Consider the following 18411-nt stretch of genomic DNA (forward strand, 5'->3'; position numbering starts at 1 on the left):
GGGAAGGTGTGTAAGTGTTAGTCGTGTGGGGATGCCCCCTCACGGGGGCGTACGTGTCTTTTGGTGTATTTGTCTGTCTGGTATATTGTTTGTCGGGGGTCGCAATTTTAAAGAAATGTATTCTAAAGTAATGCAAATAACTGATAAATAAGTAAAAACTTACCTGGGCATAACCCCGGCACAGGTGCTGTAACAAAGATGCCGACGGCGTCTATGCTTAAGCCGGGGATTAGGTCGGTGATTAAAAGGAAAGAAAGGGATTCTTTCCAGGTAGCCTTAATAAAGGCAGGTAGAATTTGCTCCTTGCACTACACTTTCACAAAACACGTGTGCTCTGGTCGGCTGCCCGCTAGGAACTGAGATAGATACTAGAATGTCAAAATTTATCTTTTTAATGAAAATTATGTCAAGATTTTATAAATCTTATATATTTTGTGGCTCGTGTATCGGGATCGCAGAAGCTTGCAGAGGTATTTGCGTGCCTGATAAAAAAAGAAAGGTGTATTCTGGAAAAGTCGAAGATTTTTGGTTCTGAAAATAATGAAAAAAATCCAGTAAACTATAATGGCCCTGGCCAATCCAAAGCTGTATTCAGTTCCTATCCAGCTCCTCCAGATTTCGAAATTTTCTATTTTTTTTTCTCGACGGTACCACTCGCACGAAAACCGATCATCTCAGCGTGTTTAGCAACCTCACATTCATATGAAAACGATTCTACGATTGTACAAAGACTCTTTAATTTTCTGAAAATTTTCGTGCCATTAGAAATGCATTATTCCAATCAATTATGTGTTCAGTGAAGTGGAACGTTCACTTGTGTCGATTAACCAATCGCGCTGCACAAAATAGTTCCAAAGTTTCATACCGCCCCCTATCGCTCAGAAGCTACACTAAACTGCGGAAGAATTCTTTAACAGACAGCTAACTGTAACAGCCCGACAGTCGCTGGTGAATTTATTGAACTTTTAACGTATAGATGGCACCACCTCCATTCCCAATGAACGACGACATGAGTATTACAAAAATTAATAATTTTTTTTTCTTCTTAACGAGGGTCACTTGCTACTATTCTAGAATGTTTAGCAACCCCAGTCGCGTACGATAATGTCTTTAGTTGAATAGGCACTAGTTTTTTGACAAATTTCATGGACTATACATTTCCATTTTTCGTTTCTTGTTCGGTAGGCAACATACAATACATATACTTGGTTGCATAAATATCCCTAAAATTTAACATTCTAAATTACAAGTAAATGCACTAAAAATTAACACAATTATAATAAATAAATCTTCATTTATTTATAGAACAAAACATTTCACCTACACAGAAACGTCGGTTCTTTCTCGATACAGCCAATGCAATCACGTTGAGGGCTCTATAGCAAATAGGCAACCAGCAATACATTTTTATAGATTTTATTACAGGGTTTGACTAAATATGAATCAATGGACAAAAAACAGACTTTCCTCCATTCTAACGCAAATTTTCTATAAAATGGAGTTAGTTTGAAACTCAAATAACTTTTTGTTGTAAAGAAATTTGTAATTTACCGCTAAGTAATTTCATAAATTACTAATTTCTTTACAACAAAAAGTAATTTGAGTTTAAAACCAACTCGATTTTATAGAAAATTTGTGTTAGAATGGAGAAAAGTCTGTTATTTGTGCATTAATTCATATTTAGACAAAGAAATTTGTAATTTGCAGCCTTTGAACAAACGGCATTGTAAATATATTCCATTCTTAATATCAGCATTTAAAGTTTGACAAAACGGCATCGGTTTTTTTAAAATCATATACATAATGTACAGGGTGTTACATACAGGAAGTACAAGGAGAACTTAACATCGAATGGCAAATCAATGAATAAAATATAGAAAATCTATAATAATAGTTTATTGACCTTAAAAACTAAAAGCACATACTCACAAACGGTTTAAAGAGTGAATAAGGTTACAGCAAAACAGAATACACATCTTTATTTATATACAATTAATCCGATATTTGCTGTCGATCAACTAAATTAACACTAAACTAGGAATAAGTATGGAGACATCAACTAAGGTCAACTACCATTTCTTCCAAAATATTTTACATTAAAATGGACAGTGTAACCCTAAGGAAATGTAAAATGACCTCTATCCGACAACAGAAACATCAAAAACAAAACAAAAATGAAATGGAAAATGAAACATCACAATTATTTAACATTACGAAGTATACTTAATCGATATATACAGTGCTATACACTTAAACGATGTATAAGGAGTTTCCAACGATTTAACCGTTTGTGCCCAAACAATTTTTTGACACCCGCACAATGAAAGTTCTCTCCGTACCGTTACGAGGGCCCCTACTTCCCTGAAACGCTACTAATACGGCATTTTTTCCAAACAAAGGGAAGTCGGGGCGACAAACTCTCATCACGACGGTAGTTTTTGTGAACGTTCACGTGATTTGATAATTGTAGCCGAAACCAAAATAATTTTTAATGTCAGTTTAGAGTATTTTTGAGCAAATATAGACGTCACAATTTGTTAAAAAAAAAACGAAAAAATTTACATGAGTATCGTGATGTTGCAGTGAAATATACAGGGTGTCCAAAAACTGATGGGACATTTCTCGGACTTAAGTAAGACACGCATTTCATTTATTTGTAGTCACCCTGTAAGTCTTGAAGTTGGAAATAGATTTTTCATCACTTTTATTTTTTATTTATTGTATAACGTTTTACCACATGAAATAAAAACTTTAAATTTTATTAGTTTTAAGCGTAACGTGAAACAATTTTTATTAAGACATGCTTTCTATAGCATAGATGAATTTTTAAATACAAATATGCAGTAGATGCATCCCATCTGTTTCCGGTCTATTCTTGTTTTAGTTATTTGTTGCTTTATTTATCTTATTATGTTGCATCTATGTATTCTAGTTGTCAGTCTTTACTGTATTTTTACGTTTGACTATTTAGTTAATGTTTGTATTGTATCTAATTTGTATGTGTGTTTTACATTTTGATTTTGTATTTTTAGACGTTAGATTTTAATCTTACTCTTACTATAGGACTCTATGTTCCCCTTTCTTTGTTTTTTGACTAGTGTAAATACTTTTGTATACCTAGCATCAATAAACTAAACTATATACGAGTGTAAGTCATTAACTATATTTAATTTGTATAAGTTTTGGGTTAATTACGTTATTTATTTAAAGAAATTTCTACTAATAGTCAAGAAAACTTAAACATAGAAAAACGGAATATGCAAACTTTTTTACTCCGAGATTTTTTTATAGAAAAGTGTAGGTTTTGAGATACAGACATATTTAAATGATTTTTCACGTTGTTGTTAGCAAAAACTGCCAATATCCAAATAAGTTTCCCCAAGTTTCAAATAAAAGTTGTTCAAAATTAAATTTCCTACCAATTGCTATGAAAATTTCGATTTTCTCTGGTTTTCCCGTATATTTCTTAAATGTAGTACAGATTATGTGAAAATTTATGTTTTGGAACCAAATAATGGTCAATTTATTTGTTAAGAGGGCTCTATAGCAAATAGCCAACCAGCAATACATTTTTATAGATTTTACTACACAGTTTGTCTAAATACGAATCAATGCACAAATAACAGACTTTCCTCCATTCTAACACAGATTTTCTATAAAATGGAGTTAGTTTGAAACTCAAATTACTTTTTGGTGTAAAGGAATTTGTAATTTACGATACAAATTTCAAATTTCTTTACAACAAAAAATAATTCGAGATTCAAACTAACTTCGTTTTATAGAAAATCTGCTTTAGAATGGGGGAAAGCTATTATTTGTGCATTAATTCGTATTTAAACAAACTGTGTAATAAAATATATAAAAATGTATTTTTGGTTGCCTATTTGCTATAGAGCCCTCTTAAATAACAAGTGAATTAGAGAGAAGAAAATTGTGGTAAATTCTTGGAAAATATCATAGTTTTCCGAGGTTTATGAGCATCAAAATTATCATTTTATAGGTTTTCGAGGGTGTACATTACAAATTACTTATGCGCTTTTTAATATTTTTCAGAAAAATCTGTATTTAAAATTTTCAACTTGACCTCTAAATGACTTTCAAGGTTATGGTCAAGGTCACCGTTGCATTGCTCACTCAAAACCCTGCAGCTTTTGTCCTAATCATTTTTTTGTTTGAGCAGTATTTTCTGAGATAGAGGGGGGTTCCAAACTTTCTGAAAACCCGCTATATACATATGCCTATATCTCAAAACGCTTGTATATTGTCCACGTTTTCTAACCTCAAAACCTAAACTTTTCTATAAAAAAGCTCAGGGCGAAAAAATTCGCTCATATTTTCCATATTTTCCTGGACCATAACGTATTCAGTTGCTAATAGCCCACTTTTTAAATTTTTATCGCAGTTTTAAAGATTTATATACTTTTTGAAGTGGGAAATGTGTAGCCCATTCTGCATCGAAACGACAAACCATTATCGACTTAAACGAGTATTTTGTTCTATTTTCGACAATAAATACACAACAAAAAAATTACCATTTACGCAGCAAATCAAGTACAAAATATCAAAAAATTATATGACATTGAGCATTTACATTGCCCCTTTCAAGTTTTTGTCACTATTAAGACGTCAGTATCGTTAAACGTATTTATCGTGAATTACACCTTTTCCACTCAAAAAAGTACTAAAACAAGGCTTAAAAACGGCTACAAAGATGTAAAAAGTATGCGACAAACTTTTTTTTAGGAGCCTCTAAAGCAGCTATCGGAAAACTGAATACATTAGTAGAAACAACTCAAATAACACTTATTTTACCCAAAAATGATGAAATTTAAAGAAAAATTAAAAAATCTATTCTCAACCATCAACTCCAAGACCTTCAGGGTGAAAGCGAAGAAAAAAGAAACTTGCGATATTATTGCAGGGGCTACTCGTACCCGAGAAATTGCCTACCATTTCCTGAACACCCTGTACAAATTAGCAATGAATTTATAGTACCAAATGGAATTTAAGGTTATAAATTTGACAGTTTCAAATATGGAGTAACTTTAAATAGAATGTAAGGTTATAAATTTGACAGTCGCGATGTCGAAAGTATACGCTTAGTACACTCGTACTTGTCGTTTTCACGCATTTTAAGAGGGCGAGAAAGGACGAGCTCCCCATACGACGTTTACCTAACACGAATCGTATAACTTGCAATGTTCAATCGATCTCCATCCGCGCCGCCCGACGCGCGCCTCCGCCTAACCGAAACGGCTTAAAACAATTAAAAAAATATAATCCGATTCTCTCAAATCGCTCCTCTAAACCAGCAATTGCACGGTCACTAACAAAAACGGAAAACACTCTCTTAACGGCGATTACCTTCGAGAAATTACATTTATCAACAGACACTGGCCAGAGACTAAACGGTACCCGACGCGAATACCGAGGGAAAGGAAAAGCCTACAACGGAAAGTCACAGTCGATTATCCCACACATCTCGCTACGATGACGGACGAAATTTTTACGTCGCTACCGCGGTACCGCAGCCCCTTCAAACGAAACTCGTTGAAATTTTGGAATGAACCCGAGAAAGAAGGTGTAGGCACTAAGATATATAAATTTAATTAAGAAAATTTAGATTATATACCAACAAAACAAACATCGAATGATGCGTTATTATATTTTAAATAAGGAAAATGAGAAACATAACACATTGGCACGGCTACGCACTTAACCATCTTCTTTGGGCGGGGTGAACCAACCTAGACGGGAAATTAACGATATTAATTCATTCGCAGTTACCGAAATCGTTTTAATAAACCAATTAAACACTTACCGTTCTTCTCGTGTATCTGTACAAGTGATTTGAAGCTCTGCTGGGCCCTCGCCAGGCTGTACTGGCCCTGCGAGCAAACCTTGGGGGCGCCGAATTGTATGCGGGCCTTCCCCTTCACTAGGGTTGCCGAGATCTGCATTATTACGGCCTCTACGGTGTAGGCGCTGGACCAACCCTGCTTGGTCAGCAACTCCATGCATATGGCCCCGCCTACCAAGACGTAACCCCCTGGAAAGACACAGCGGCGTAAATACTACGAAATTTGTGGTAAAATATTTTTTATAAATCGGAGAATTTTAAAAATTAATTTGGACGGTCAAAATAAGAAATGATGTTCTGAGGGCCTTTCGATTTGGCAAAAATAGTAGCTATTAATAGCTAATAGCAGCTTAGAGTTACTCTGAACTGATATAAGTTGCTAATAGCTACTATTTTTGCAAAACGAAAGCCCCCCTGGTATGCTTCGTTTTGAGACGTAGGGTATTGAAATATTAAAAATTAAATCACTTTCTAAAACGGGGCAGTTAAATACGAGTCAGAACCTACCAACACAGATGTAAATAAACTGTTTACATTTTAGCAATATTTGAGGAACATCATTTTCATTGGAAGTACTTTTTATATACGAATTTGTCCAAAACACAACAGGACGGTTAACAGACTTTTTTTACATAAAGGAATGTGATCATAACTTCATGGAAAAATATAAAAATCCCCAATATCACAGCTGTCAAATTGTATACATTAAGTGCTTCCATTGAAACAAACATTTCTTTTTTTCGCTCCATTGACAAAATATTGTTCTAAACATTGAAAACAAATTTCTCACTAAATTTCAGCTCCTAATTCAAATTTTTTGTACTCATTATTTGAGTTTAATGTATTCCTATTCCTTTAACACGTAAACCTAAGTTTTTTTTTAATTATTTATATCTAGGTTGCATTTCACATCATTTTATTATCCATAAGCGATAATTAAAGGAAAATCTTTGTTATTTGAATGTGCCGATAGTATGTGACTTGAACAGTTTCACTGCTACAAAATCTTCGTTTTTTTTTTAATTTTTATCGATTTTTAAATTTTCCTACTTACAGCAAAAACACAAAAGATATTTTTGTAAGAAATTTGCTATAAAAAAGGTCTCAATATCTACGCTAAGATAATACAAGGATATTTTAAGTATTCAAACATTCGATTCTATTTATCTCGTGAACTAATAACTTCTCAGCTTAGATACTAAGGACCTTTTTTAGAGTAAATTTAATTTCCTATAATATCATTAATGTTTTCGTTGTAAGTCTAGACATTTATGGGGAAAATGCAAAAATCAATAAAAATTTGACCGTTCAAGTCACAGATTCTACTATGATCACTTTCAAATAAAGATTCCCCTATAATTATCGCCTATGGACAATAAAATAACGCAAAATTCAGAAAAGATATAGATAATTTAAAAGAAAAAAACAGTAGGTTTATGTGTTAAATGAATAGGAAAGTTTTAAAATCAAATAGCGAGTACTAAAAATTAAAAATCAGAGCTGAAATTTGTTGAGAAATGAAACAGTTTCAAATAAGTCTCATGTTTATTTCCCACTTTTAAGTGATTTTTTATTTTTAAATTGGTCCCTTGTCCTAAATTAGTTGCATTGCCAAGCAAATGTAACCATTTTGTTTGTGTTTTTTGATTGTCTTGAATAAATAAAATGGATATCAATCAATATAATAACCAACTGAAACATTATTTTTACTGTCAAAAATTTTAAATCTACATTAAAGAGTGACCGCAAAAATCGTCCGTTTTTTGACAATTCACAGAGAAGTAAAGAAAATAGATAAAAATATGTTTTTGGTCTCAAATTATTCGTCATGAAAAATTAAGATGAGCATAGCTTTTAGTTTTTCAAATATTTTCAAAAATCACCCCTATTTAGGGGTTGAAAAGCCGCCCAAACTGAAGAATTGAATATTACCAATAAATATAAAAATTATTAGCATGTGAATTTTTCTATCGAATGATTCTCGATCACGCTGAATTAGAAAATCCACCCTTAAGCGCGCTCAGGGGGTGGAATCATCTCCAAAAATAGAGAATATCAGAAATAATTGGAAAAATTCCAAAAAAAAAAATATATTAAAATAATTCACATGCTAATAGTTTTTATATCAATTGGTAATATACAAATTCTTCATTTATGGCATTTTTTTCAACCCCTGAGTAGGGATGATTTTTAAAATTTTCAAGATACTAAAAGCCATGCTCATTTCAGTTTTTTACGACAAGTAATTTGCGATCAAAAACATATTTTTATGTATTTTTTTTAATTCTCTGCGAATTGTGAAGAAACGGGTGAAAATCACAGGTTTTTTGAGGTCACTCTTTGACTTGTGTTTAAAAAAAAAAAACAGGAATAAAAATTAAAACAAAAAGCAACACAGAAATTATGGGTACGGGATATACCTTTAAAGAGAAAAGTAAAGGGGCATTTTCATAACTCAGATTGCAAGCTCAGAATGATGCCTAGGAGGAGGGTGAAGGACTGTTAGTACTCTATTATTGGCAACTTTCTCAAATTTACAGTTTTCGGAAATCTTCAAACACGTTTTTCTCAAAACGAAATTTTTTTGATTCACAGAAACTCTATAGTAGGATCATATTGGATGCAAAATAATAAATCATTGCCTGTCAAGGGATCCAGTGCAATACGCTTTTAAGGGGTTTAGAAATTGAATAATTTCTTTATTCTCATAAACTATTTATTTTAAGTGTAATTTATCATAAATCCAATTTGTTTTTTAAATTCCACATATGTACTAAATTTTATTTGTTTTAAAAGGTGAAAATCAATATTTTTATTTGAAACACGTGTCAAAATTTAAATTTTCACAATTTTTAACGGCAATGAGGTTCATATTCTTAGAAAACATGCTAATAATGCAGGAAAATAACCACTTTGCTTTCAGATCAAAATTGTGAATTTAGACAACGACTTTTGGTGGACAACAGGCCATAACTTCGGCATTTTCAATAGAAATTACTTGAGAAAATTTGTAAATGTAATTGATAAAATAATGTCAAAGTTTAATCAAATCGTAATCAATTTGCCCCTCTAAAAAATTCATGACAAAGACCTGAAAATCTCACCAAGGTAAGTAATAACAGTAAGTTTTTAGTATATTTTGTTTTTTTTTTAATTTTTTGAGTAATAATATATTAATGAAAATATAGCTATGTAAAAGATATTATCGAAAAATTCATCTTCAGTGTATTCTGTCGGATCAAGCTCAATAAACAATAAATCTCGCATAATGACAAAGATAGTAACATAATTCTATAGAAAAATTAAAAGTAGTTCAACTGTATTATGAAATTCGCAAAAAATTTGAAATATTCCCAACGTTAGATAATTTAAATAAAAAAAATACGAAATTTGGAGGAAATCCAGGAATATCACATCCAAGAAAATCAGCCTTGATTCCATGTATCTCTCCCACCGGTCGACATATTTATATCAAAATTCAGCAGATTTTAGAATTCAAATTTTAAATTCGGTAAATTAATCCAGAAAACAAGCTGCAGCTAAAAAAAATCAATAGCACTTGTGCAAGCCTATTCTGATAATTTTATCAGAATCTTACAACAAACTAATTCCACAGTACTGATAATTTTGCAATATTTCCACATAGGCGAATTATTGCAGAAAAAAGTTATTATGTGAAACATACAATAACACGGAGCAATTAATAAGCCTTGATGAAGACCTTGCTGTATGCGAAGAAAGTAAATCGAACTTAATATTCTTGTCACGTACGAGCCATTGCGTTATTTCATAACGAATTATTGCTGCATTACACTTTCTTTTTTATTACACCTAATGAGCGAATAAATATTACAAGTCCCGCATTTGTTATCGGATTCTTTTAACCCAGATATGGGCTTTCGACGAGGCGGACCTTGCACTAATTTCATTTCAGTAGAAAATTTCCAAAAATTGTGAGTTCAATGGGTTCATTAACATTTTTTTTTTAAATTCATATTCAGAAAGTACAGACTGTAGTAAGTTGATGCACAAAAATTCAAAATTTTGTTTCTACAGTGTCTCCCTCAAATAATTAATGAAAAGAGAACGCACGGAAGCCGTGCTGTGACGTCATGCTGTTCGTTTGCGGTTAGCTCACATTTTTTTTAAGTGGCCGTCATTTTGACCCAAATTGTCCCATCGAATTGCATGCATTTTCGGAATCGTATTTCCCGAGCGAAGCAAGTTGGCACATTGCTGCTCGACTGAAAGGTAGCTTATTTGGCCTTGAAAAACATACCCAAATTTGGGGAAAATAAAAGGTGGGGTTTTCGAGAAAATCGATTTTGAAAAAAAAACAATTTGAATTCTGAAAAAAATAGGTAAAAACTGATAAAATTCTGTATGTTTTGAAAAAACAAAAACCTTTTGACAGGATGATTTGGGTCTAAAATGATGGCCACTTGAAAAAAATATGCATTTTCGAAACCGTATCTCCCGAACGAAGCAAGTTGGTTGCCGCTTGGCTAAATGATAGCTTATTTGGTGTTGAAAAATATCAAAATTAGGTGAAACTAAAAGGTGGAATTTTTGAGGAAATCAATTAAAAAAATTTTTTTTCGGTTTTTCTCATTTATCTCGGAAAGTTTTAAAGCAATTTGAATTCTGAAAAAACTAGGTAAAAGCTGATGAAATTCTGCACATATTGAAAACAATATGCATGTTCTTTTTTGGAATAATGAAAACACAATGAAAATTTTGACACGGCGCACAGTGGGAAATATTGGACAAAATTCTCACCACTCGCCAATTTTCATCGTCTCGTGATTTTTTTTTTAATAATCTCACGGTAATCTAAATTTTCATATTCTGGTGGTTTTTTCGAAAAACCCTTTTTTTTTAATGCTTAGGGAGTGCCCCAATCTCAATATCGAAGAAAAAATTTTTAAATACTCGATGTTCAGTTGTAGAAAAAAATTTTTAAAAAGTGTCTGCTATTAATAAAATTGATTATTATGACCCTTGATAATATATCTGATGTTTTTTCTTCAAAACCTAACCTCAAAATTATTAATTCTAACCTAAAAGCCTTAAACGAAATAGATTCAATAGAACCCTATGTAACATGTTATACCCAAACCATGAATTTGAATCTAAAAAACCTAACCTCAAAACCAACATTAACTAAGTTTAAACTCACTAAATTAAGGATTTAAAAAAAATGAAAAATATCTTTATTGTACAGAGATTCGATCAACAATTTTGGCGATCGCGATGATTAACACTCAACAAAAATACATTTATACTTTTTATTAAAGAAAATAATTTTGTGACAATTTTTTTCAATCTAATGATTTGATTTGACAATCTTTCCAGTTTTGAGGTTAGGTTCTTGGGTTAAGGTGTCAGATGTGGGTACAGTATGGCACAAGGTGTATGTTCTCGGAAAAATTGTTGATCGAATCTCTGTACAATAAAGATATTTTTCATTTTTTTTTATTAATTAGTGAGTTTAAACTTAGTCAATGTTGATAGTACGCAAAGCGCAAATGGGTCCATCTGTCGTGCTGACTTCCCACTATGCCATTCAAATGGCTACTAAGGTAGGAAGCGACCTGCTAAAATTTGCCAGGTACTTTGTTGCACGACTGTCGCCTAGAAGGCAAAAAAATGTTTTTAAATTGCCAGTGTTGTGAGAAACAACTACTCCATGGACTATATGCCGGGCTTCGCGTACTATGTACCTCTTTGTCGTGAATATGCGACACTATAACAGCTGGATTGTTCGTCGGTTGTCTCACCTATGACACACTCATGACGACTAATAAGTCCGAAACTGGTCTGTGCCTGGTGGGTTAGACTGACGAGCGATCCTAGCTGTTGCACTAGGTGTTGCGAGTGTAATCCAATGCCGGTCGGGACATATAGCCCGCGGAGTAGTTGTTTCTCGCAACACTGGCAATTTAGTTAATGTTGGTTTTGAGGTTAGGTTTTTTAGATTCAAATTCATGGTTTGGGTATAACATGTGACGTAGTAATAATGTAAATTCCGTTTAAGGCTTTTAGGTTAGAATTAATAATTTTGAGGTTAGGTTTTTGAAGAAAAAACATCAGATATATCATCACTCCCTAAGCATTAAAAAAAAAAGGGTTTTTCGAAAAAACCTCACTGGAATGTGAAAATTCAGATTACCACGAGATTATTAAAAAAAAATCAGGACGAGACGATGAAAATTGGCGAGTGGCGAAAATTTTGTCCAATATTTCCCACTGTGCAGCACCACAGATCTGGAAATTTTTTTCGGAGAAACAAGTCCCAGGTCTCATAAAATTCAAAGTAGATACATCTCAATGTTTCAAAAAAATCGAAGAGGTCAATTTTTTTTGCTCGTTGAAGCCACATGGAAACCTTTAATGAAAATAACCCTTAACCGATCCTTTTGGCACAAAAATTTCATTAATCAATTTTTTATTTCACAAGTGGAAAAATAATAAAGGAAAAAAAACTTAAATTATACCATAAATAGAAAAAATGGCCCAAAAATCAAAAAGATTTTGTCTCACCACTTTGTTTTCATTTTTACTTTTGTTACATCAGTTTCTGTATTTTTTTATTTGTATTTTGACTGTTATTATTTTTTTATTGTACCGTTTCTTTAGTGCCTGCAACCACGATTGTAATATTAAACAAGAAATTTGCCCATAAATAAATAAATAAAGACACACAACGAATAAAATATAAAAAAAATATAAAAACTTACCAGAGATGATGGGATGCACCACCCTGACGAACGGGGGCTCGAACGGGTAAGTGTCCTTAAAGAGCATATTCAGCAAGATGGCGTCCTTCCCCTCCTTCTCCTTCAGCATCTGCAGGTCGTGGCTGAGTGGGCTGTCGGGGTCGACGCTCATCAGACGTACGTTCCACTCATAGAGAGAATCGTTGACGAGCTCTATCTGGTACATTTTGTTTTTGAAGGAGTCAGATCTATAAATATCTCTAAGTTCTTTCATAAGTCTATCCGTCGCCTGGACCGAACCCGACACCGAACCCTGCAACCGAAACAATTGAAAGAGAAGTGTTATGGTGGCGTTACGTCCGTCGCGTACCTTTAAATAATCCTGCCTTTGGTTTTGTCTTAACCGTTCTAATGTGGCTAAGTGTTCTACGCCCATCTCGTCGGCTTTTGGTCTGTTGTCCTCCATCTCTATGGCCAAGTCCTCGTCCGCGTCGCTGTCCTCTTCCGCATCGCTGTCGCCTATATCGACGTCCGCGTCACTGTCCAAACCTTCGTCTTCCATGGCTTCCATTCCGTTGCTACTTATCCTGGATCAAAAAACGTAAAGGTACATAGCACAAAGCTTAAAAAATTAATACGTACATTGCATGTATAAAAAATTCCAAAAATGACTTAATTTTGAATATTGTGGATTTAATTTGTATTTCTATCATAAATAGTTATTTTTGTATCTAGAACGAGAAATGGTACTTTTGCGTTCAAGAACGGAAGTTATTTTTCCGCGTTAAGCGAGGCAAAATCAAAATATCCATTCGATAACGCAAAAGCATTTCACATTCGAGATGCAAACAATATTTTTTCGAAAAAACTGCAATAAAATAAGACAATCATTGTGTTATATACAACAATTTGATTTATAACGAGCGTTCAAATAAAAACATGGTCGAAGTTGGCTCTGACACATTGGACGTAAGGAGTAGCTTATAGCGACCAACTTAACCTCATTTCTCAACGAGCTGTATAGCAGCTGTCAGTTTCAATAACGTTAATGACTATATAACTTTATTTTAAAGAATAATCGTGATAACAATAACAAACAATTAAAGGAGCTGCAGAAAATGTCCCCCTCCTTGTTCCAAGCACTTTACACACCTGTTCCTCAAAGAATTAAAGACATTTTCTAAGATGCTCGGGGTATTGTTAATTTCACGAATCTTGTCTACAAGTCGAGCCTGCAGATGGTTTAAATCAGGAATAGGCAGTTCAAAAATAGCGTTTTTAAGGTAAGGCCAAAAAAAGAAATCACACGGCGTAATATCACATGATCTCGGTGGAAATTCATATTCAGCATTGAGACTTATTAGTCGATTTTGGAAAACTTCCCTCAACATATTCATCGTCTCGCCTGCCGTATGTGCCCTTGCGCCATCTTGTTGAAAGTAAAAGTTTGTAATTTCGTTTTCTTCCAGCTGGTTAACAAAAGGAGCGATAATTTCTTCTCTATACCTTTGCGCAGTAAGAGTACCATTAAAAAAATAGGTCCAAAAATCCTCCTTCGATTGAGAGCAAACCAAACTCCAATTTTTTGAGCGTGTAGAGGGCCTCGACAAAAAAGTTATCTGGTTTTTCAGAAGACCACATTCTCATATTCTGTGAGTTTACGTAACCACTTAAATGAAACCAGGCTTCATCAGAAAAAAAGGTGATATTATGAAGTTCACCGTAGTTGTTTAAAAACCATTCACAAAATACAGCCTGTCGCGGAAAATCAACTTCATGAAGTTCTTGCTGACAAGTTAAACGATAGGAGAACAAACACAAATCTTTTTTTAACACTGTGTGGCAGGTACCGACTGATACTCCCACCATTTGTGATAAAACACGTACAGAAGTTCTTGGCGCATTTTCCATTATTTGTTGGACATTTTCTTTTAATTCTCCAGTCCGCTTTTTAGGTCGGCCGCTTCCTTCTTTTCTTGTTACACTGCCCGTTTCACGAAAAACATTAACACAACGCTGAACTGCACTTTGAAAAATTTTGTACTCAACAACGCCGGGAAATTGATTTTGAAATTCTATGAAACATTCCTCAATAGAATACTTCCATATTCCATCAATCTTGCGTCCATTTCTAAAGTAGGACTCTATGATAAACACTTTTTGTTCTTGAGAAAACACCATTTTAAACGCTTTTTAAAACGAAAATATTCAAATTGATAGCGGCGATATAGCGCTTTGACAGATGACATTTAAGTTCATTTGCTATACGCTACGCCCTACGTCCAAATTTTCAGAACCAACTTGACCACGTTTTTATTTGAACGCTTGTTATTTGAAAAATCAAGACGGTCTAGGCGCGGTGACTATCATAACAATAGCAATTTTAAAAACAATAAAAATTAGTTGTTTGAAAAAGCACTGACAGCACTGGATCTGGCAAAAATTTAACTCGCTGTAATATCGGAACTTTCAATTTACATGTAGTGCAAAATAAATTGTAATCGTCCAGTTTATAATAGTTACAGTTTTGTACTGAAATGTTATATTACCTAAAATGTATATTGTTTAATTAATAAAATCATAAATAAGTTTCGAAGAATTGACAAATTATTTTGACATTTGTTTTATGTTCTAGAACGAAAAAGACTTTGAAGATTTAGAACATAAAGTATTTTGCAGCTAGATGACAAAAAAGACTGTCAACTGATTATTTAATGAAAATGTCGACTTTTCATGACAATTTTCGAAAAAATTGATTTCAAGGAATCAAAAATCCATGCTATAAAAAAAATTTACAGAGATAAACACATGTAGTGATTTCGTAAAAAATTAATAACAATCAATTTCTTTAATATTCAGGTAAACCATAAAAAATTCAGTTTGCAAAATTATGAGCAATTTTCTTTGAAAAAGCCAGATTTAAATAATTATTTATATGAATACAATATGCAGAACGTATAGTAATAACAAACAAACATTGCAATTTTATACCATTTTCTCAATTTTTTTTTTAATATAAAGCTGCTTCTTAAAAATACAGACGGTAAAATGTTAGTATTCTGCAGACTCTTTGTACACCCCAGATAAGGTGAAATTACTTTTAGAAAAGAAAAGAATAGCTACAAATGTGGTTGTGATTGTAGCTGCAAAGCAGAAATTTTAATATTATCTATTTTTCATAGTTTTCCCTAAAACTGTGATTTTAAATGTGCTAGATTAATAAATTCTGTTATGACATCTCACGAGATTCAGGCACCGTAACTAATTCTGGCAAAGTAACAAGTTCTGAAACTGTTTTATTTACTGGTTTTGGCAAAGCCAAGACTGGGTCAGATCTATGACATTTGGTTAATTCTATATAAAAAAAAGAATTACGCATGCACTGCCATAAAATACACAAACAAAAATTTGCTATCACTACTAAAATACAGATTCTTTTTTATTTTTTTTTTTTGTAGCAGATAAAGTGTCAGTACCTTTTTTTTTTGGGTAAAATACGATGGTTGAGTAGAATATACCTCAGACCAAATTAGCTTCATTTGTGTGAGGGAATGTTAAATCCAAATTATACAAAATTAAAAATAAAAGTTACATCGCTGACCAAAATATGAAATATTTTATAATTTGCACATTTGCCCTTGATTTCTAATAAACCTAAAATTTTGTAATAATTTAAATCCAGATAATGTTAATTTGTAGCAAAAGTGTAGATTTCCTTTAAAGATTATTTTTTAAATAGTGATGCATAATTCAACAACAGCATTGTATGTAGTTTGCAAGTGAAACAACTTTGGCCTAAAGCATATTATAATTTGGCACCAAGATTATATGATAGCACTCATGCTTCGTCATTTAAATACACTCTGTATATGCCAATGAGAAAATTATGTAATTAAATTAGAATTAAAATCGTAAACGAACCATCTTCAAAATTCAAGGATATTCGTAATATTCAAACAATGGCAATAATTAGGAAAATACAGCACTTAACAAGAGGTTGTTTAATATTTAAACAAATATTTGCCTAAGGAAAATGTATAGAGCACAGAATAAATATTTTCAGAGCAAATAAATTCTAGGATTCAGACGATTGATTCAACCATAATTTGACCTGTATTTGACTAGGACAAATTAGTCCCCAACAAATCAGGCAGAAAATGATTTAATTTTCTTTACAGAGGTTACATAATTGTATTTTAATGATCCGTTATATGAATTTGAAATTAACGATCTAAGGTTATATTTACATCACACTCGAATCAAGGTCGTTCTAAATTAACAGCAGTCAGGCTAGACTCGAAACTTAAAAAAAAATCATCACGGAGGCGAAATATTTTAGATAAAACACCACAAATGCCACATATGAAAAAATTGATTATTTACAGTAAGTATTTGTCAACAGAGCTATTTAGCAGGAATTGTTTTTTTTTTCTAACATGAGATAAGATAAAGTTCATTTTAATGAATCACAATTTGTACCTATGTACAATTTCACAATTTTTCTAAAGGAAACGCAAAAATTATATTCCCACACCTTACAGTAAAAGCAACCAGATTTCCTTGAAATAATTTGTCACAATCTATAAACTGCTGAGAGAAATTTAAACAATCAGCTGAGTCAGAATGCTGATGTGACTTTTAACATGCATCTCTGTAAGAGCAGCATAATTGCATGTATTCCCAACTAACTCAAAACATGAAGCAAGTACATCTTATTCTCTCCGTTTGAGGAACGTGTAACTTACCGATTAGTAGTTTGGGGGTCTAGTATTTGCAGTCTATCTAAGTCTGGGGGTTCTGGCACTGCATGCAGTCGACACAGTTCCCTAAGAAGTATTATCACTTGGTGAAGGACATGATTGTCCAAACCCTCTGTATTACTTAAAATTTGCACAGCATTTGTTATACTGGTTTCTTCGGAATCTGCGAACCAAACCGGAGGTACAGAGGGATAGGTTTCCTGTAAGAATAGAAAATTTTGCTTAATATGGTAGGCAAAAACTTTATTTAAAATGACAACAAAGTGACAAACACAGCTGTCTGAACTACATATGTTAAACGTCAAAAAAAAAACAAGATGGATAAGATCCTTTGTTAGTTAAATTTACAAAAAATAAAACCACCAAGAAGCTGTTCTTGGTACGGAAATTGCGGTGTAAGCTACGTACCGTTATATTTGCATGGATTGCGTATTTTTTACCATTTTTTCCTACAAATCTACAACTCAATTCGTCAACACTCGCGGATACGATCTGAAACCGTTCATGACTTGTAGAAAATATCGATTCTAATGTCCTTATTTCCTGTTTCAAGGTATTTAAACAAGCCATATGTATCACTAACTAGTAATTTTGATAATTTTTCACTGCTGAAAAATTATTTAGAGCACAAATTTTAAGTAGTTGAGCACTCCCTACACATCAAAATGGCTGCTCAATGGCGACTAGTGCAACGAACAGATCTCGTCGAGGCTGCTCGGTAATTCTCGTCTGAGCAACTTTTCGAATGAGCACTGAGCACCGGGATAACGGGACTTTAAAACTAGGATTTGGGGCAGCTCGTCCCCTTGTTTCGCTTTATTAGAAATTGACATAATTTTTTATGATATGCAAACTAAGGGAAAAGTGACCAATAGGAGCTTAGCAGCAGCGTATTTGCGATCGTTTTTAATATTTGGTTCGGCCACATAACATATCGCCTCTTCGTCACGTAGACGATGTACATACAAAATCTATTTACAATTTACAACTTTTGAGAGCTGATAATCTTAAATAAATAAATTTTTATTGATTTACTAAGGTTTGTACGCAGTTTGATTAATAAAATATATAT

At 32.9% G+C, this 18411-nt stretch overlaps 1 protein-coding gene across 2 annotated transcripts; it reads right to left on the bottom strand.

Moving 5' to 3' along the window:
* Nucleotides 1-4135: 4135 nt before the first annotated feature.
* On the bottom strand, nt 4136-18069 carry LOC108913940 (ubiquitin-conjugating enzyme E2 Q1). 2 transcript variants are annotated; one of them, XM_018719597.2, is made up of 6 exons: nt 17748-18066; nt 17325-17539; nt 12950-13166; nt 12601-12892; nt 5822-6049; nt 4136-5747 (listed from the first exon to the last, which is right to left on the bottom strand). In XM_018719597.2, exons 1-6 carry the CDS (start codon nt 17907-17909, stop codon nt 5716-5718), a joined length of 1146 nt encoding a protein of 381 aa, XP_018575113.1. In that variant the 5' UTR covers nt 17910-18066; the 3' UTR covers nt 4136-5715. The 2 variants fall into 2 exon arrangements, with proteins under 2 accessions (XP_018575113.1, XP_023311443.1); XM_023455675.1 differs by having other exon boundaries at nt 12601-13166; nt 17748-18069.
* Nucleotides 18070-18411: the final 342 nt, after the last annotated feature.

The sequence above is a fragment of the Anoplophora glabripennis genome, unplaced genomic scaffold (assembly GCF_000390285.2).
Source record: "Anoplophora glabripennis isolate ALB-LARVAE unplaced genomic scaffold, Agla_2.0 scaffold745, whole genome shotgun sequence".
Classification (NCBI taxonomy): Eukaryota; Metazoa; Arthropoda; class Insecta; order Coleoptera; family Cerambycidae; genus Anoplophora; species Anoplophora glabripennis.